The sequence below is a fragment of the Saccopteryx bilineata genome, chromosome 2 (genome assembly GCF_036850765.1).
Source record: "Saccopteryx bilineata isolate mSacBil1 chromosome 2, mSacBil1_pri_phased_curated, whole genome shotgun sequence".
NCBI lineage: Eukaryota > Metazoa > Chordata > Mammalia > Chiroptera > Emballonuridae > Saccopteryx > Saccopteryx bilineata.
Window position 1 is genome coordinate 277824448 of NC_089491.1, and position 17275 is coordinate 277841722.

Consider the following 17275-nt stretch of genomic DNA (forward strand, 5'->3'; position numbering starts at 1 on the left):
ACGCAGGGGACGGTTTTGCAATTGACAAAGGAAGCGAAACGTGGCGCTCAGGACGGAAGAAAGGCAGCTCAACACCCCGCATGCTGTGAGTCCTGTCTGATGGCATTGCAGCGCGCGGGGCTTCTTGCAGCGCTGAGCGAAGTGCAGCCGCCGCTCCCCGCTCCAGAGGGCCGAGCACTGAGCACGCGGCCCGCAGGGCAATCGCGCCTGCCCGAGGCTGCCACCGGTCTGGGTGGCCCGGGAGTCACCAGCCCGGGCACGTGAAGGCGACAAGTGGCACAGAGCTGACCCGGGCGCGCGCCCACGGCCTCATTATACCGCATCCCTGGGCTTGCACGTCCTGCCTTTTTTCGTGCCTGTTTGTGCAAAAAGGAACCAGGCCCGGGCTCACGCGCTTGGGACCGAACATCCAGGGACAGGCCTCCGGGGCGCTGTGGGCATCGGGCTGGGCGGAGAGGCGGCCGGCGCTCCGCCGGGGTCGTGGCACGTGGGCGGGGCCCCTCCGCCGCGCCGGGGGCGGGGCCCGAGTGACGGAGTCCAGGGCCGCCCCTATTGGCCCGCAGGATGAGTGACGCGCACGACCCGGGCCCCGCCCCGCGCTCGCGGCGCTGACGTGTCGGCGGGCGCTTCCTCTGCGCGGCAGTCGTCCGGCGCCGGAGGGGCGGGCTGGCGGGCGGTGCTCCCGGCCCAGCCCGCTCCGCCGCCCGCCCGCCCGCCCGCCCGGACCGCGGTATATATGAGGGCAGCCCGACGCCGAGCCAAGCCGAGCCGCGCGGACGCCGCTGCGCCAAGGTACATGGACGAAGGCCCGTCGTCCCGGAGGGACAGGCGGCCGGGCGGGGGTACGCGGGCCCCGGCAGGGTGCGTGGCGGGGTGGGCACACGTGGACGGGGTCGGGGCTCCGGGGACGAGGGCGGGGGCCGGGCCGCGGCGCGGAGAACGCTGTGTCCCCCACGTGGTGGGGGGACTGTGACATCAGGTCGCAGTGACTGCGGGGACGCGTGCGGGTCCGGTACTGCTCCCGCGGGGGAAGGGCTTGAGATGGACCCGGCGGGAGTTGAGGGCGGGCTCTGCGGCCTCGCTGTGCTGGTCCTTCTGAGCGCGCGCCCGGTCAGCCCTGCCGGGTGTTCCAGACTTCTAACGGGTGTTGGAGCCGCCCCAGGTGATAGAGCCTTGCTGGGTGTTAGAGACCCGCTTGGAGTCAGACTCGCCCGGGTGTTAGAGTTGCTGCTGGTGACAGAGCTGCACTGAGTGTTGGTACCGCCCGGGTGTTAGAGCTGAGCCCGCCGTTACAGCTGCGCCCGGTTGATAGACCTGTTCCGGATGTTAGAGACCTAACGGTTGTTAGAGCCGCTCAATTGACAGAGACTCACTGGGTGTTAGAGACTCGCCTGGTGTTAGAATTGCTCCTGGTGTTAGAACTGAGCTCCAGTGATAGATCTGCTGCAGGGATTAGAGATTTAACAGGGGTTAGAGCTGTGCCGGTTGTTAGAGACGCGCCCGGGTGTTAGAGATGCGCCTGGTTGTTAGAGCCACGCTGGGTGTTAGGTAGGGTGTTAGAGCCAAGCCGAGTATTAGAGATGCACCAGGGTGTTAGAGTGTCAAAGCTGCACTGGATGTTAGAGCTGCACCTGTTGTTAGAGCCATGCGGGGCTCACCTGCAGTTTTGGGGGCAAGCGTCACCATTGACTGGGTTGCATTTCTCTAATAAAGCTGTATCTGGTAACTGCAGGTGATTGCCCAATTTGCCACAGTTTTGTCAACACATGTATTAGGTCCTGTCATTTCTACCACAGAGCTCCATCATTTTCTGACTGTGATTGTCAGGGTTGAAATCTTGTCCACTACTGCTTACCACGCCCTCGCCTCTATCAGAATCAGTGGAGAAGGTTGTATTGTTTTTGTGGCTTCAAGGTACTTAGATCTGCCTCAAAAAATCATAGCATAGGCCCTGGCCAGTTGGCTCAGTGGTAGTGTCGGCCTGACGTGTGGAAGTCCTGGGTTTCATTCCTGGCCAGGGCACACAGGAATGGCACCCATCTGCTTCTCCACCCTTCCCCTTCTCCTTTCTCTATCTCTCTCCCCCTCCCTCAGCCAAGGCTACATTGGAGCAAAGTTGGCCTGGGTGCTGAGGACAGCTCCATGGCCTCCGCCTCAGGTGCCAGAATGGCTCTGGTTAAAATGGAGAAACGCCCCAGATGAGCAGAGCATCGCCCCCTGGGGGGTATGCCGGTGGGTCCCAGTTGGGCGCATGTGGGAGTTTGTCTCTTTGCCTCCCTGCTTCTCACTTCAGAAAAATACAACCCCCCCCCCCAAAAAAAAAACCCATAGCACATTATTGTTGTCAGAATGCAGGTATGCTTGTTACCTTAGGAAGGGTTACCTTCCTGACTCTGCGGGCACCCGTGGTCTAGGCCTAGGTGTCAGAGTTGTCTTGTTTGCACAGATTCTTTTCCCCAAGCATTTAAAAAGTTTGGCTTATGTCTTAAAATGTTGTAAAACTACATTTGCGTGCATTTGAATCAGCGCTGTCCACTGTGGACTGTCCATTCAGGGGCTTGGGTGACAAAGGCAGGTGGTGTCACCTGCATGAGGAAGAGTGCACACAGGGAAGGGAAACAATTTACACAGGGTCCAGGGGGGAGAGGGTGGTACCAGGGACTGGGACATTCTGTTCTCCAATCACGAGACTCCCTGCTGAGCTCCCTCAACCTCAGGAAGGACCCCATTGCTGGGAACCCAGTTTCATATAAACCTGTCTCTCTCAGCCATCTCTTTAATGTAGTGAACTTTCATAATGAAGTAACAGCAACATATTGTATCTCCTGGAACCTGTGTGTGTCAACAGGAATGTCTTCTACTACCTCAGTGAGCCCCAGGCTCCATCTGCTGGCTCCTTGCTCTTGTGGCTGCCTGCCCTCTCTGGGGATCTCGTGGAACCCGTAACTGGTGTCCTGTATGCAGCTGACCTCTGAACGCCAGATGACTATGTTTTGCGTTTTGTCAGCATTTCCACTTGGATGTCTAATGTGCATCGCAGACTGACCGTGACCCAAAGTGGAGATGGTTTCCTCCACTCTACACTCAGGTCCCTAAGTCTGCGCCTGCCCTGCGTGTCCCTGCCTCAGTCCATGGGACACCACCTGGAGTCATTTTTGCTGATGCCTGTGGTTCTCTCCCTCCGCCCTCAGTACATGACCCAAACCTCATTGTGTGGAACCACTGTCATCTGTCATCTGGACAACTCAGTAGTTCCCTAATGGTCCGCAGGCTCCGCTTTGGCCTTCACTATGGTCATTTCCCCCATACAGCAGCGCAGTGACCCTTTAAAACCGGAATCAGACCAAGACGTGGCCCTGCTCCAAACCCCCAATGGCCTCCCAAACTCCCTCGTCCTTGCCGTGACCACAGAGCCCTACTCGAAGTGATCCCTGCTCATTTCTCCAGCCTCATTCAGTCCCCCTGAACTGTGTCACTTGGCTCCCGCTGCATCCCTTCTTTGAACAGGCCAAGCAAGGGCAGTCCTGCAGCTCCTGCTCCTGCAGCCCCGCCCCCTCCGCCTGGAGGCTCCTCCCAAGATGCTGACCATCAGCTGTGTTTGCTGAGTCTCAGCGAGGCCTCCCTCCCCGCTATGCTCTTCACTGCGCTCCCCACAGCACACGGCAGATGTTCGGCATGACCGTCTGCCTCCCGTCCTGGAGTGTGGACCTGCACGTTGGTGCTCTGCTCACGGCCGAGTCCGTCACTGGGGTGGGGGGAGGGGAGAGAGCGCCCGGCAGAGTGTCACGCTCATGAAGTACTTGTTGAGTGAATGAATGGCAACGACACGTCATCGGCTTTCCTTCTAAAGTTCTCAGTGTGTCTTTGCTCACTCATGGAGACGTTCAGAGGAACCCTCTCACTCACTCAGGTGAGAGGTGCTTCCATTCGGCAGAAGTAGCAGCTCCGCCATGTGCCTTGAGAACAGTTATTTACTTGATTATTTTCCATCCTGTTCTGACTGCACCTTTCCCTTGGTTCTTCATCTTGGCAAACTTCTTTCCATCCTGCGAGGCCTGACTCCGATAGCACCGTCCTTGTGTTCGGGAGGCTGTACCTCAGTGGACGGGAGCACACCTCATCCACGTACTGCCACACGTAGAGTGGGCTTCCCGGGTGCCAGGTGCTGGTTTGACTGCGTTGCACTGTATTGACATGTCCATCCTCTTCACCTTATAGGCAGGTAATGTCTTCATCCTGACTTTGTGGATGAGGAAAATCGAGGCAGGAAGATGAAGTAATTCACTCAAGATCATGAAGTTAGGGGACAGGGGAGCTGGGACATGACCCCAGCCAGTCTGACCTCGGAGCCCACACTGGTTGCTGCCTCCAACTGTACGTGGGACGTTGAGCTGAATTGTTAGTATTTCCTCTGCGTTTATGAGAGACGTTTATTAGGGTCAGAGTTTAAATGCCTATTCTCTCTACAAGGTAAGTAGCGTTGCACAGATGACCTTGTTTTTTTGAGCCTCAGTTCTCATTGGTTGTAAGGATTATTTTATGTATGCCTTTGAACCTTGCAAGGGAAATTTCACTGTCCCCATTTTACCAATAAAGATATCAGAGTTGAACGTGTCTGCTACTTGGCCCAAGCAGTAGAGTCGGGAGTAACAGTTCTGTTTGGTTCCCAAACCTATAAAGACTCACCTCAGGCTGGAGTGTGTGAGGAGTCTCTGAGTGTGGCTGGGTCCCTGGAAATAGGACCAACTAAAGGATGGATGTGGAGGGAGGGTTAGGGTCTTTGGTGACAGCAAGCTAGAGCTGGGTTCCAGTGATAGCAAGCTTTCATTTTCCTTCCACGGTATAGCCTTAGTGTGGTTAGGAATCAGTGGTAACTTGCCAAGTGTAGTTTACAGGTGGTATCATTCATTTCCTGCTCAAAGTATTCTGTCCCTGAGTAAATCTAAATAACAAAGCAAAATATAAGTTGGGAATACACACACTCAAGTCTTATATGCTGATATAATTGGGAATTGATTTTATATGAGGAATCATGGGGCCAGTCTGTCGCTTCAGTTTGGGGGGCAACTACTTAAAAGAAAAGTATCTAGAAGTTATGTGTCTGTCTCTATTGGCTGATGATATTTTTCCCAAGTTTATTTTTGAGTGGACACTAGTTAAAATTACTCTTAAGAAATTTCTGGTTTGGATTTACCTGCCCAATATGGAACAAAGAGTAATAATGCTATTTAAAATAAAGTATTTATTTACCTGTCCTGTAAAGTTCCTTGCCTACATGTCCTGTGCGTTTTCTTCCTTTCTGTTTCACTGACATTTTTGCAAAGAGAGTCAGATCGAAGGACATCAGTTGTGTGTATATTTCTGAATAAATGCAGTGTGAATAACGTGTTCTCTCTTTTACCACCTTTCACACACACACACACATGTGCACACGGAGTCAGCCTTCTCTCTCCTGAGGGGCAGTGTCGCTCGTCGGTCGAGAGCATGAATTTGGGAGTATGTGGAAGTTGGAAGCCCAGCTCGATCAGTAGTTTGGGGCCTTGGGCAGGTGGTCTCTGTGGCTCCACTGCGTCCCCTAGAGCAATGCCCGTGGCCGCACCTGCAGTTGTTCTGAGGGGTAAACGCATGGGTCTGCAAGCTGTCGGGACTGTTGTCACGGTGCGTGTGCCTGGTGACTGGTGTGGTCTTGCTTGGGCGGAACTGTTTGCGCTGCATGGACTCTGCCTTTCGCTGTCCCTCACAGTGGGACATCGTGGGCTGTGTCCAGGGTGCTGGCTTTCCCTCCGTCCTTCGTGTCTAAGCTGAGCCGCCCCAGCCCAGTGATGCCCTGTGGTGACCTCACAGTTTCTCTTTCCGCTCTCCCTTCCTCCGCAGCTCGTCATGTCCCCACCTTGGGTCACTGGACCTGCGTTTCTTTTCAGGTGTTTCCCTGCTCCGGTCATCCTCTGCCTCTGCTTCCTTCCACAGTCCCTGCCTCTTCACAAACCCGCTCCTGGCTTCCTATTACCCACAGTCTGGTTTAAAATCTCTCCTTAGTTCTCAGGGCCCTTCACGGTTTAGCCCTGCCCACCTCCCTTCCCAGCATTCCACATAACATGCCCACTCTTCATTGCTCTGCCTCTCACATGCCTCCTGGTGGCCACCTGTTCCTGATCTCACCTGTGTCACCTGCTCAGCCCTCCAGGCATGGTGGTGTGCACTTCCATTGTGAACTCTTGTTTTTCTATATTAGGCGTGGACTTGACTGTTTTCTCATTCTCTTACTTTCCAGTGCTAGGCAGTTTAACTTTTGCTCTGTTGTCACAGAATGCGCTTTAAAAAGTTGTACTCTGTCTTGCTTATCCTCTCAAGGTTCAGTTCTTAGTAAAGATAATGGACATGTTTTTTTTATCCCTTTTCTGCAGAAGTTCCTATTGAAATAAAAGGTGTCTTTCATGATTATGGGTGGTCCATATCCTCTCAACTTGGTTGTATTCTGACTGCAACAGAGTTATTGCCATCATTAGAGATGGAAGGAGAGCACCTGAAATACTAGGCTGTCAGGTGTTCTCTCCGTAGTAGCATGGTGGTTAGAGGAATAGAACAGAGGAGAGGGCAGTTCAGGGAGTCTGTCTATGCGTGCTAATGTCCCAGCTCAGTCACTGAAAGTAATGACCATAATCGAACCTCTGTCACAGAGTTCTTGAAATTGAATGAGACTGTGCTGGTGAAGTGCTCAGGGCAGGGCTTGGCGCGTAATGCCAGCTGTTGTCTTACACTTTTGAGGTCTTACAGATAGCATGATGGAAAGGTAGACATTCATATTTCAACATCAAGGTGTTTATTTTTTGGATTTTTTTTTTTTTCAGACAAGAGTCAGAGAGGGATAGATAGGGGCAGACAGATAGGAACGTAGAGAGATGAGAAGCATCAATCATCAGTTTTTCGTTGCAACACCTTAGTTGTTCATTGATTGCTTTCTCATATGTGCCTTGACCGCGGGCCTTCAGCAGACCGAGTAACCTCTTGCTCAAGCCAGCGACCTTGGGTCCAAACTGGTGAGCATTGCTCAAACCAGATGAGCCCATGCTCAAGCTGGCGACCTCGGGGTCTCGAACTTGGGCCTCCCAGTCTGACGCTTTATCCACTGCACCAGCACCGCCTGGTCAAGCAAGGTGTTTTTTTGTTGTTGTTTTTTAATGTACTTATTTTTTTTTTAATAGGAAAAACCCATCTGTGTTGAGGTTGGACTTTGATCTGCTGCTTGTTCCTTTTCTCTTGTAGGTTTGTAGGTGCAGTCACACCCCTGTCTTCACGAAAGCTTGGCTTCCAGAGCATCATGAATATAGATGACCTCAAACTCAGGCTGTCCAGAGCCAGGCAGGAGCACCTGCTGCAGTTCTGGAACGAGCTGGAAGAGGCCCAGCGAGCAGAACTCTATGCAGAGCTCCAGGGCATGAACTTTGAGGAGCTGAATGTCTTCTTCCAAAAGGCCACTGAAGGATTTAACCAGTCCTCTCAGCAAGAGAAGGTGGACGCGCGTATGGGACCCGTCCCCCGCGAGGCACTGGGCAGTGCGACTAGGGACCAAGACAAGCTCCAGGCCTGGGAGAGTGAAGGTACTGGCATGGGAATGGCGGTTCTGAGGTTTATTGTGGGACGCGCTACACTGGTCAACTCACTGAGCTCTGTACTTCACATTGGGACTCTCGTGCTATGTTCAACCAGGTGACCCTCGGAAAGTAACGAGTTGTCACCAAGACCTATGCAGTGTCTCCTGTTGTTGGTCCCTCATTCTCGGTTCATTCCTGGGGCCCGATGTGAGCCTCTTCTCATTCAAGTCTTCCATTGCCACGGTCCCTTCCTCACGGTTCGTACTTCTAGGTTTCCCTTCCTGTAACACAAGTGACATGTTGACGCTGCTTGAACCAAATCCCGCCCCCCTCGGCCCGTGTGTGCACTTGCAGCCCTGTCTCCTCGCTGCTGTCTGCACGGGCTGGCCATGCCGGCTTGCTCTCCTCTCTCCACATCCGCTGTGCCTTTCCTGCCTCTGTGAGTGCTTACCTGAGGAGGCCGGCCTCGGAGCCACCTACGGGGCCGTCCCCTGGAGCCCTGCCATGTGGGAACTCACACTCCTGCTCTAAGCTCCCCATGCACATGCTGACCCACGACAGGTCATCTGGGTCCTGAGTTGTAGTTATCTGTCCCCCTTCTCTTTCTCCCCGCCTGGGGTGAATGTTGCTTGTGTCTGTCTGCACTGCGCTGTGGATACACCTGCAGGGCAGTCATGCCGTATCCTGCTTGGCTGTATGTCAGGTAGCACTCACAGCAGGGTTGTGAGTGATTAGTTGGTTGTTTGCTGAATTGCCCAATACTTTTTCTTCTAAAACCGGTTGGTCATGAACTCTGCGCCCATAACTAGTACTAATGCCTTTGAGAATGGCAAAATAGCTCAAGTGGCGTTTCTTTGGTAGAGTTAAAAGGTTTTACAATCCACTCCTCTGTAAGTGAAAGGTTGACTGAGTGTTGCAGCCAGGCCCTGGAGTGTTGTACAATCTCCTGTCAGGTCTGGACCTTGTTTTCTCAGTAAGCAGATTGGGCTAATTCTATTGCCTTCCTTTAAAAAAACAAAACAAAACATTATTGCAAAAGTAGTAACAAAATGAGAAGAACGCTCTAGGGAAGTTACATTATAGCCACTTCCTCAGATCTGTGTATCAATATTTGCTCCCTCTCCCACCTAGTACTTGATTAGGTCCTTGTTTATTTTTCTCCACATGCAACAATGTTAGAGATCTAATCTCACAGTCTGGAACTGTGCCACACCCACACCCACATGGTGGCTCTTTTATTTTGTCTTCCACTTTCCCCCACTCCCGGCCCCTCACAGAAAAAGATAGGTAACTGCCATCCTCGGCCTTCTCTATAGCTTCTGTATCTCTAGCTCTGGGCTTACAGACTTACTGCTTTTCAAACGGTGTTCCTAAGAGCTTCAGGGGTTCTTTCCCAGGAAACTCTTGTGTAGGGCAGAGGAGTGGGGTCTGAACAAGTGGGTCTCCAACCTCTTCTTCCTTCCACCTCCCAGTAGAGGAGCGGTTCTACTTGACCTGTTTAATGTTTTATTCAAAAGAGGTTAGAGATGGCCCTGGCTGGTTGGTTCAGCGGTAGAGTGTCGGCCTGGCGTGCGGGGGACCCGGGTTCGATTCCTGGCCAGGGCACACAGGAGAAGCGCCCATTTGCTTCTCCACCCCCCCTCCTTCCTCTCTGTCTCTCTCTTCCCCTCCCGCAGCCAAGGCTCTATTGGAGCAAAAGATGGCCCAGGCGCTGGGGATGGCTCCTTGGCCTCTGCCCCAGGTGCTAGAGTGGCTCTGGTCGCGGCAGAGCGACGCCCTGGAGGGGCAGAGCATCACCCCCTGGTGGGCAGAGCGTCGCCCCTGGTGGGCGTGCCGGGTGGATCCCGGTCGGGCGCATGCGGGAGTCTGTCTGACTATCTCTCCCCATTTCCAGCTTCAGAAAAATACAAAAAAAAAAAAAAAAAAAAAAAGGTTAGAAATGAAAAAACACTGAAGCTATATAGTTGGATGATCTGTAAGAGGGCCCTTGCAGCTCTGACATGCTTGCTAATGGTTGACCTCGCTGCTGAGAGTGGCTTGCAGATGGCCTCCGTGGATGGAGAGCCCCAGTGGCCCAGTGACCCCTGCTGACCGTCAATTAGACAATCTTTCCTCCCTCTGCATTTCGGAGAGGCTGCTCCTCTCGCCAAAGCCACACCGGCCTCCTCTTGCTCTTGAGCATCCCATTGGCGAATTTCCTCTCGCCATTTTATGGGGATGGAGTCTTAGCATGAGCTCCTATGGAAATCCAAAGCTCTGACTTGTAAAATGAGCACCATGAGCAACTAACTATCAAGGTTTCCTCTTTATTTGAGTCTTTTTTTTAATGACTTTTTTTGTTGGAAATCTAGTCTACATTTACGACTTTCCATCTGAACTAAAGGCTGGAATATTACAACCTAGCTCAGTGTAAGAAGGTACAAAGCAAACTTCCTTTTGGCTGAATGTCAAGGGAACAGTGTTTATTTGTGGCTGAAATGGCAGAGTGGAGAAGGAGACTTTGTCATTGACATTCCATCCTTTTCACTTAGCCAGAAACTCCCACTGTGTGCAAATTCATAACAACATGAGGTTTCGCAGGACGTTTTCAAAGGGCAGAGGTTACCACTGTGATGTGGTGGCTGTTGGCACGACAGTAGACGGAGTGACACCCACAGTGGAAAGTTATTTCTGAAAGATCTATGCCTACATGACCACAGTGCTCCTTGTGGAAGAGAGATCTTCTTTCAGGTTAATCTTTGAAGTGTTCTGGCCAGTTGTGAAGAAGCAATCAAAAAGTCTGTCCTTGTCCTACAAAGTCGAGCTTAAGAGAGAAGTAGAGGCTTCGATCAGAAGTCATTTTAGTAAAGACACTCATACTGGGAAAATATATTTGCTTAATAAACACCCCACCCTCCATTCTTTTTAAAATAAATGTGTGCTTGGACTAAGCACGAAAGAATCTTCCAATTTTGGGTAATAGCAAATCAGTATTTAGTAGTAGCCTTTTCTGCCTGCGGGTTGTCTGGAAAAATGTGGTCATAAGTGACCTCCTTGACATTTTCTGAGATTTAGTGGAGTGACATTTTTAATGGATTTGTTTTATTTTAAAAGTAAACATATGCTGATTTTAGAGAAGTTGGAAACTAATAAAAAATCACAGAGGTAAAAATAGGAGTTTCTGCCATCCCACAATCCAGAGATAAATACTCAGTAGTAATAATTTATAGTATTTTCTTACAGACACAAATTATGGTTTGTGTATAATCTTGTAGCCTGCTTTAAGTTTTAGTTATTATGAAAAATTTCAAGCATATTTTGAAACAAATATGTAGAGAGAAAAAGAGTATAATGAACTCCTGCATATGCATCACCTCAATTAAAAATTATCAAAAGCTTGCTACTTTTCCTTTATCCATCTTTTCTTTGCTGTAGTATTTTGGGGCAAACCTCCAACTTCAATGTTAGTTTATCCTCGTATATAGTTCAGTAGCTTCTTTATGCATCTGGACATTTTCTTACTGCTCACAGTGTCATTTTTATACCTAACGAAATTCACAGTCATCCCCCAATAACTAAAACTGGCGCAAACAGAGTTTTTCTTCATTGGTCTGTTTAACAAATGGCTTAAAAGAGTGCCTAACATTCTGGGGGAAATAGTTCATCTGTGAAGTCATGGTTTCACTGCTCTGACTCCCTCACTCCCCTCTTCTCTCTTGGTTGAGTGGCCTGTTTCCCTGTCCTGAGCTGGATCTGACAACCTAAGTGGCCAGGCTAGCAGCCCCCAGGGCAGCATCTGTACGTCCTCCCAGAGACAGGCAGGTGCCCACGTCAAGGTGCAGGAGAGGAACTCGTCCAAACCGGAAGTGACCAGGAAGCATTAGAGCTGTGACACGTCACTGTAAACTCTCCTGTTTTCTGTAGATGTTGCCAGGAAACGTGCTGGTGACACCAGGCTGAGGGGAGTGTGGATTGCCGCCCAGAGGTGGCTCACTCTGCCCGGGTCTGTTGAGGTGCCTTCTGCAGGAGACACTAGAACTCTGCTGCCTCTAAGGGGAAGATAGAAAGGATGGTAGAGAGGTGTATTCTTCAGGGGTTTTTTCATGTTTCTGCAGATTTAGAATCGGAAGTTCACCATTTCCTAGTTGGCACGTGGAATAGGTACATTTATACTCAGATGACGTTTTTAGGTGGGTGCAGTCTCCCATATGACGTTTGTTGTCACATACAGTTTGAAGTCAGGGATTACGGCCCCATAATAAAAGGCTTACTGAGTTCTGCTGGCGCTGATGTCAGGCAGTACGTGTCTCACTGTGAGAGGGACACTGACGTTCGCGACCTAGTTTTAATACTCACTGCCCTGTTGAAGTGGGTTCCTGCAACTTGATCATGCCGACCTGGCCATGGCCGGCCGCGTTTGTTCTGGAGTGCAGCAGGCCGGGTCCCCAGTTGCTGTCTGCTTGCACATGGGGTGCGCAGCCGGAGAGGGCAGTGCAGGTGCATTGCACGTGTGCCTGGTGGGCGCCCCTCAGGGCTGCTCGTGAGACACGCCCACAGACCGAGAAGAGATCTGGGGAAAGTCTGGCAGATGCGGGCACCGGACGCCAAGCATGCACCTTTTATCTGAACAAAGCATGAGGCCCTTGTGAGGTGCCGGGGAGCAAGGCTTTAGAATGGGCGCATTCGGAAAGCTGGGGGGATGCAGTCGTCTAGGCCCTACCAGGGGTCCCCAAACTTTTTACACAGGGCGCCAGTTCACTGTCCCTCAAACCGTTGGAGGGCTGCCACATACAATGCTCCTCTCACTGACCACCAACGAAAGAGGTGCCCCTTCTAGAAGTGCGGTGGGAGGCTGGATAAATGGCCTCAGGGGGCCGTAGTTTGGGGACGCCTGCGAAAACTCTAGGGCACTGATCCAAGCGAGAGGACGTTCACACAGGGTTTTCGGTTACCTGGCTGGGGCCCGTGGAGTGCCTGACGTGCGCTGGGTGTCCAGCTGGCAAGCAGGACAGGGCTGCCGGGCTCTGACCTTTCATGGCAGGTGCCCCAGGACTGCAGAGAGGGGACGCAGGAAGTGTGGCTCGAGCCACATCTGCAGTGAAATGACTGGGACACATGCGCTGTTTGACGGTGCACGCCCATTGTGGCCCTGCGTGACGATGCACGACCTGCGTAATGACGCAGGTGCTGCGTGAAGGCGCATGCGCTGCGTGAAGGTTCACTGCGCACGCGCAGTGCAGGAAAACGGGGACTTGGAGCAAGGTGGAGATGCAGCTCTGATTCTGACAGGTGTGGTGAGGCGCATGGTCCAGCCTGACCGATCATCCATCTATAGGTCTTAATGCAGAACTGAGACGTTGTAGTCACAAGACGGCTGACGAGCCTGCTTATCGCACTTCACTGTGGTTTCTGTGTGCTGCAGCCAACCTGCCAGGGGTCAGGTAGACACGCAGTGTGTGTGCCGGGTTCCTTGTTTGCAGCGTGAAGAGCTCTGTATCCTGAGACAAACAGGACCCGCGGCCGTAGGCGAGGGGCTGTGGGCCCGTGTTCTAAAAGACAGCTGCTGTCAGGTTGGTGACAGCAGAATTAGATCGATTCCCCAGAAACCAGGATCCTCTGACAGCCCAGGAAATCGGCACATGGATAGCCATTTTCAAAACCGCTCCCTTCACGTGGCTTCGTGCCAGTCCGTCTACGGTTTGTGCGGTAATGGGGCTGCAGTGGGACGTGGATTCGGAATGCTGTTGGAAATATCAGTGTTTGGCAAGTTTGGGGGAGCGTGGGCTCCTCCCGGCTCAGCATCTCTTCTCTCCATGTAGGGGGGTAGGTAAGAGATTGAAAAGAGGCAGCCCAGTCTCTAGTGAACTGGGTGGGAAAGAGAAGGGCAAGAAAGAAACAGGAGATGGGAAGACGTGTGGCCCTAACCAGGAGGGAGCTGCCACGTGCCCACCAGCTGTCTGGGCGTGGTGAGAGAGGCCCTGGGGTAGCAGGGCGGAGGCCCTGGCTCGGGTGGCTGACGTCAGCTCTGTATACCAAAGGGGAAAGTTAGGGAAAGGTCTGAGGTGTTTTTTAATTGAAAAAATGTAGAAAGTTTCTGAATAATGTCCTTGGACTGTACTTGTTTTCTAATGAAGACAGTGCACAATCAGGACTAGAACAGTTCTCATTTCATAATAAACTTGTTTAGACTGTTACCTTAAGTTCTTGATGTACAGGTATAATGTATCAGAAACACATAAAGCACGAAGTTGGTAAATTAGACAAATGCATATTGCCTAAGGATATGAAAATAATCATTGATACTCACTACCCCCCACCCCCACCCCTAGCTTTAGCCTATAGCTGCTTTCTGAGAATTTCAATGAAAAGTGTGAAATTCAGGAAACAAGAACAAGAAGCATCAATCACAGGTTGATTTCATCTGTCAGGTTGCGGCTATCCTGGCTCCGTTCCCCCAGGTCACCTGCCCTGCGGTTCTGAGGCTGCCCACAGAGTGGTGGGGAGACAGACAGCTCTAGAGTAATGGCAGACAGCGAGATTTGGATGTTTAAAAAAAAATAAAGAATCCAAACTGAGAGCCTCTGTGCTTTAAGAATACTTGCTTGCATTTGGATCTTAAGTCCATCTTGAATTTATTTTGATTTAAAGGGTAATAATTCTACCCATGCATTATGTTTGGTTGTTCCTTACTGCTGAATATTCAGCTAGTGACGTCTGACGTGCTTGCAGCAGCAGAAGTAAATCATGTCTTGCTGCTGCTGTAGGTGACCAGTTAAAAAAAAAAGGCATTTTAATAAATTTTGTTGAAGTATAATTATACTATATATGATGAAGTACCACTCTTGGGAGCTTTAACACATTTTCCCTCCCATGAGACCACCTCCCCAGCCCAGGGACAGCTCTCCCATCACTCCCAGCCTCTTCCTGTGGTTTCGCAGGCAGACCCCTGGGGCCTGACTTCAGAGCCTGGCTGCCCACCCCTGTGCTGCACACACGGCTTTCCTGACTGAGGCCGCTTTCCTGTACGTTGACGAGATGGTAGTGTGCCGAGAATGTTAGCATGTTCGTTAATTAATTCTCTGTCACTGATTATTGAGAGGCTGGAGGTAAGTTAATTAAGAGCTTCGTGGTTCACCCTGTAGTGAGGTGTCTTCTTTCGTCCTGTCTCTTGCTTGACTTGCCACACCTCAGAAGTGGTCCGGTGCTCGTAAAATGTTGGTGACATCTCTTGGTCTTTGCCTTCCCACATGATCAGGAAGAAGATTGTTCACTAAGAAGATTGTTCGTTAAGGGTATTATGTGTGCTTGGTGTGTGGCTGGGTCATATGAACTAGTTTGTTAGTAATACAAATGTTTTCATCAATGGGAGAGTCACCCAGGACTGTTCACCATACCGTAGGTGGGAGGGTGACTGCTTCTCCCTTAGGGTTTCATCCTGAGCGCTGGCTGCAGAGGTGGTGACCCAGTGTCTTCTTCCCTAGGACTTCTGCAGATCTCCCAGAACAAAGTGGCTGTTCTCCTTCTGGCTGGCGGGCAGGGGACGCGGCTCGGTGTGGCATACCCCAAGGGGATGTATGATGTGGGTCTGCCTTCCCACAAGACTCTCTTCCAGATTCAAGCAGAGCGTATCCTGAAGCTTCAGCAGTTGGCTGAGAAACGCTATGGCAACAGATGCCGCATTCCATGGTAAGAGCCTGGTTGGGTGGCCCAGCTTGTGTTGTTTGAGATATTCAGAATGCATGTGTACTTTATTCACATGCAGGCATACTTCATGTTACTGTAGATGTTAATTCAAAATGTGTTCTAGCAGATAGGTGGTCACTGTGGTCATAGAGGTCCGTGTGGGCTCACTCCACCTTCCACGTCCTGACCTGAGCCCCTGTGGGTGCCTGTGGGTTTCCGCAGTCTGGGAACCACATACCAGCTGGTGGTTGGTCTCTGTGGGATTGCTGATTGGGACCTGGGGGCGTCACTCTGCTGTTTCCTTGTGATTGCTGAGAGAGCCACTGCCACTCAGACTCCCTGTCCTATCTCCTCTCTCTCTGTGAGCATCTCAGCCTCCCTTACCTCCAGTGTCCGAAGTTCCACGACAGCACAGCACAGGTCTACCTTCAGTGGTCTCTCCAGGAACCATGTACTTAAATGCCAGGTTATGTGCCCCCCGCCCCCCCCCCCCCCAGCTGGAAGCTCCACTGACTTCTCTGCGGTGGCCAGGCTGGGGCTTGGTCTGCTGGTAGGCGAGTTCTCAGTCCTCCCCCACCCCACTTCCCCGCCAGAGGACCCCCCACTAGAAGGCCCCACCCCTGCCAGAGGGCCTCCCTGACCAGAGGGCCGCCCCTAGCACTGAGATGGTGGGAAACTCAGCTCTGCTTGTTACACGTCTGTGATGTTCCCTAGCTTTGGATGTTAGCATGTTTTGAGGGGCACCCAGCTGTGAGTGTGAGATTCCTCAGGTCCCTACTCTTGCTCTTTCGCCCCATGTGGTCAGAAAAGGTTCTGCTGGCTTCTCTGTCCTTCTGCCTGGACCCCATGTCAGCAAGTAGCCCAGAAGAGGCAGCTATGTGTCCTCAGCTCCCCCTGGAGAGTCTCCTGACTTGGAGTGTGGTCTTGAAGCTCTCTGCCGCCTCCCAGCGGGCCCCTTGTGGCTCTCCCGACCTCCTAACTCCTCCCACACTGCTGGCCTGCTGCCCGGGCAACTGGTTTTATCTTGATCCTTTCGAGGACTTTTGAGGGACGCCTGTGTTCTAAGCGGCCTGCATAGCCCAGGCCTCCAGTGGTCATGTTCTCTCCTCACAACTCAAGCCCTGTTTCCCTGAGCATGGTTTTGTTGTCATTGTCTAATCACACCGGAGCCTTCAGTGCCGGATCTCGGAGCCCATGGCAGTTTGTCAAAGAGACAGGTGCCTGCTTGGTGGGAGTTGGTGCCATTTTCTTCATTGATTCATCCAAAAGATAGTAGTATTTGAGTGTCTGCTTCTAGGTGCTAGTTTTAGGCCAATTTTTTTTCTTTTTTGCCACTTTGGACATGCTGGATTTTTGTGACAACAGAAGGGTCTAATGAAACTCTTATGATTTTAAATGAAAGGTGAAGGGTGAACAAAGCCCTGATTCCATTTCAAAATGTTAACAAAAAGAGCCGCAAGCAATCACCAGAATGTATCACAGTTACCCTTTCTCTCTCTTTATTTAGAAGGAATTTTTAATCCAGTCGTAGGCTGTCTGTTGTTGGAAGCAGGCTCAGTGTTGTTACTAGACTTGGTTTATGCCCAAGGACGGGTGACGGTGGCAGAAGCAGCTCCCCTCTCAGGAAGTCCAGGGTCACTGACGTCCTTCAGCCTGGGAAGCAGACCAACGTGTCTTCCCCGGATGCAGACAGCGCAGCTGCTGAGAGGGGCCCCTTTCTCTCGCCAGGTACATCATGACCAGCGGCCGGACAGTGGCATCCACAGAGGAATTCTTCACCAGGCACCAGTACTTTGGCTTGAAGAAGGAGGATGTGGTCTTTTTTCAGCAGGGCATGCTGCCGGCCATGAGTTTCGATGGGAAGATTATTCTGGAAGACAAGAACAAGGTCTCTATGGCTCCAGGTCTGTCACCGTGCTTAGTTAACAGTGACAGGAAATGGTAGTTTCAGATTTGGGTGACTGAATGATATTCAAAGTGTGACCAAGTGACCTTTGGGTGACAGGAAATGGTAGTTTCAG

The 17275-nt window shown here is 51.6% G+C and overlaps 1 protein-coding gene across 3 annotated transcripts in view; it reads left to right on the forward strand.

Annotated features, from left to right (window-relative positions):
* The first annotated feature begins 691 nt into the window (after nucleotides 1–691).
* The window catches only part of UAP1 (UDP-N-acetylglucosamine pyrophosphorylase 1), a 29725-nt gene continuing 13141 nt past the window's right edge, over nucleotides 692–17275 (forward strand). For 2 of the 3 annotated variants that reach the window (XM_066261009.1, XM_066261011.1), the window contains exons 1-4: nucleotides 692–792; nucleotides 7264–7598; nucleotides 15053–15257; nucleotides 16983–17158. In XM_066261009.1, coding sequence (XP_066117106.1) covers nucleotides 737–792; nucleotides 7264–7598; nucleotides 15053–15257; nucleotides 16983–17158 — 772 coding nt within the window. In that variant the 5' untranslated portion in view covers nucleotides 692–736. Of the gene's footprint in view, nucleotides 793–4314; nucleotides 4471–7263; nucleotides 7599–15052; nucleotides 15258–16982; nucleotides 17159–17275 lie in introns of those variants that run through there. The other variant, XM_066261010.1, reaches the window with a different exon arrangement.